Source organism: Kickxella alabastrina, assembly GCF_025024165.1.
Source record: "Kickxella alabastrina strain RSA 675 chromosome Unknown BX661scaffold_76, whole genome shotgun sequence".
Lineage (NCBI taxonomy): Eukaryota > Fungi > Kickxellomycota > Kickxellomycetes > Kickxellales > Kickxellaceae > Kickxella > Kickxella alabastrina.
The window spans coordinates 14,995-16,882 of NW_026251547.1; the positions used below are offsets into that span (position 1 = coordinate 14,995).

Below are 1,888 nucleotides of genomic sequence, written 5' to 3' on the forward strand. Positions count from 1 at the left end.
AGGATGCTGTCTTGCTGGGGGAGTTTGGTGTTAAAAATATTAGCCCTAGGCTTATAAAGCTCATTCGTATGATATGCCAGTTCCTGTTTGAATCAGAAAACAAGATTATGACCTACCAGCTCTGGTCTAGCAACAAATTTGTTCGATGGGCCAACTGGGATGCTTGTGGTGCCCAACACACATTTCAAGCCATTATCTTCCCTTTTCAAGAATCAAGATCGCCATCATGGCCACTATACACATTTCTGTTATTGCTGGCTGACATCAAGGAACATTATGTTTACAGCGCTGCCTACACAGTGCTGCCCCCTTTTTCAGTTAAGTAAGTAATTTTTAAGACTTGAATATATCGATTTAGACCCACATTTTTATAGAGCACGACACAGCCTCCACTATTCATATTTATTGGTATTTATGTATGCGTATGAATTTTTGTATATCCAAGTAAGTAATTAACTAGCGATTGATTCATTAATCAATCGCTGGAGACAAGCCGCAATTTCTTGTATCACAACTAGTTTCCAGCTGGATGGCAGATGTGCACTGGAATGTTCACCTAATCTGGTAATGACATGGGCATCGATATAATTGGTGGTTTTGAGCTGGTTGCAAACTGCTCTGAGCCACGCAGTACTGCCATTGACTGCAAGTTCGCTGAGATGACAAAACCTATGCCTGTTTTAGATTTGTTGATATTACATTTCAGGATCAAGTCACCATCTGCTGCTTCAATTGTTGATAATGCTGCTGCCACAGATGGGTCTCATTGTACATGCTGTACTACCTATTTTTCAGCATGTTTCTCAACAGTGAACCAGTATAGAACTCAAGATGGAAGTTTGAGTCTGTTGTGATCATGACTTATATTTGGGAGAATGCTGGTGGCAAGCACACCTTTCATGTACATTGTGATACAAGAAATTGCGGCTTGTCTCCGGTGATTGATTAATGAATCAATCTCTAGTTAATTCCTTACTTGGATATGCGGGAATTCATACGCACGCATAAACACCAATGAATATGAACAGTGGAGGCTGTTCATCCCTTAGCTTTCTTTTAGTTCATTTTGTTCAAATATATATTTTTAACATAATATGCATCTGCTCACCAGCTGGCTAATGCAGGTTAGGTGATCCTCAGATCAGTGTAGGTTTCCCCCGAAGAGTGGTGAGGGCATTGGAGATGACCTCCAAAATGTCTCCTATGGCAGCATGTGGATATGCAGGTGACATGGTATGGTGACAATGACTGTGACATCACTGGCCCTGGGCAAGTACAGCAACCAGTATGGCAAGAGGTGGGAGGCCGGGGGTGTTATTGGCACAGATATTGACTCAGACTATGGCAGTGTTGAGTTTTATCACAATAGCCAGTCAATGGATAAAAAGTATAAAAGGTGCATGAGTGAGTTTGATACTGTGGACAAATGCAGAAGGTGGCACCCTGCAGTCTCATTCACATTGGAACAAGAACTGGCGTTTTTGGGGACTGTGGCCAACAGCAGCATTTTATCTTTGATGTCAGTTTTGCATTTGTTGTTCTGAGCGGGAAATGTTTGTTTATTGAGTCAACATGCCCACTGCAATCTTGTGTGCGACATCAATTATTATAATGTCACGTGACACTTGCACTTGTGAAATTGTAATTGTTTACGATCGCGATTTCTATTTTCACTGTCGATAATTTTGAATAGATAAGCGGAGCTCTTTAAGCTCCCTTACGGTGGATTTTATGAAATATATATTTAGCACGAATAAATTTTATTACACTGTCTATCACTAGAGCCATTATAAGCAATGTTCAAACGCTTGCCAAAGATCATGTTGTATAGGAAGTGAATATGTGCAAAATGTGAGCTAAGTTTGTCCGACTAAATTTTTTGTTGAAA

General features: G+C 40.4%; 1 protein-coding gene across 1 annotated transcript; it reads left to right on the forward strand.

Annotated features, from left to right (window-relative positions):
* The first annotated feature begins 1,063 nt into the window (after positions 1-1,063).
* Positions 1,064-1,618, forward strand: BX661DRAFT_94090 (uncharacterized protein). Its single transcript, XM_051539599.1, has one exon. The coding sequence runs from the start codon at positions 1,236-1,238 to the stop codon at positions 1,542-1,544; it is 309 nt and encodes a 102-aa protein (XP_051388495.1). The 5' UTR covers positions 1,064-1,235; the 3' UTR covers positions 1,545-1,618.
* Positions 1,619-1,888: the final 270 nt, after the last annotated feature.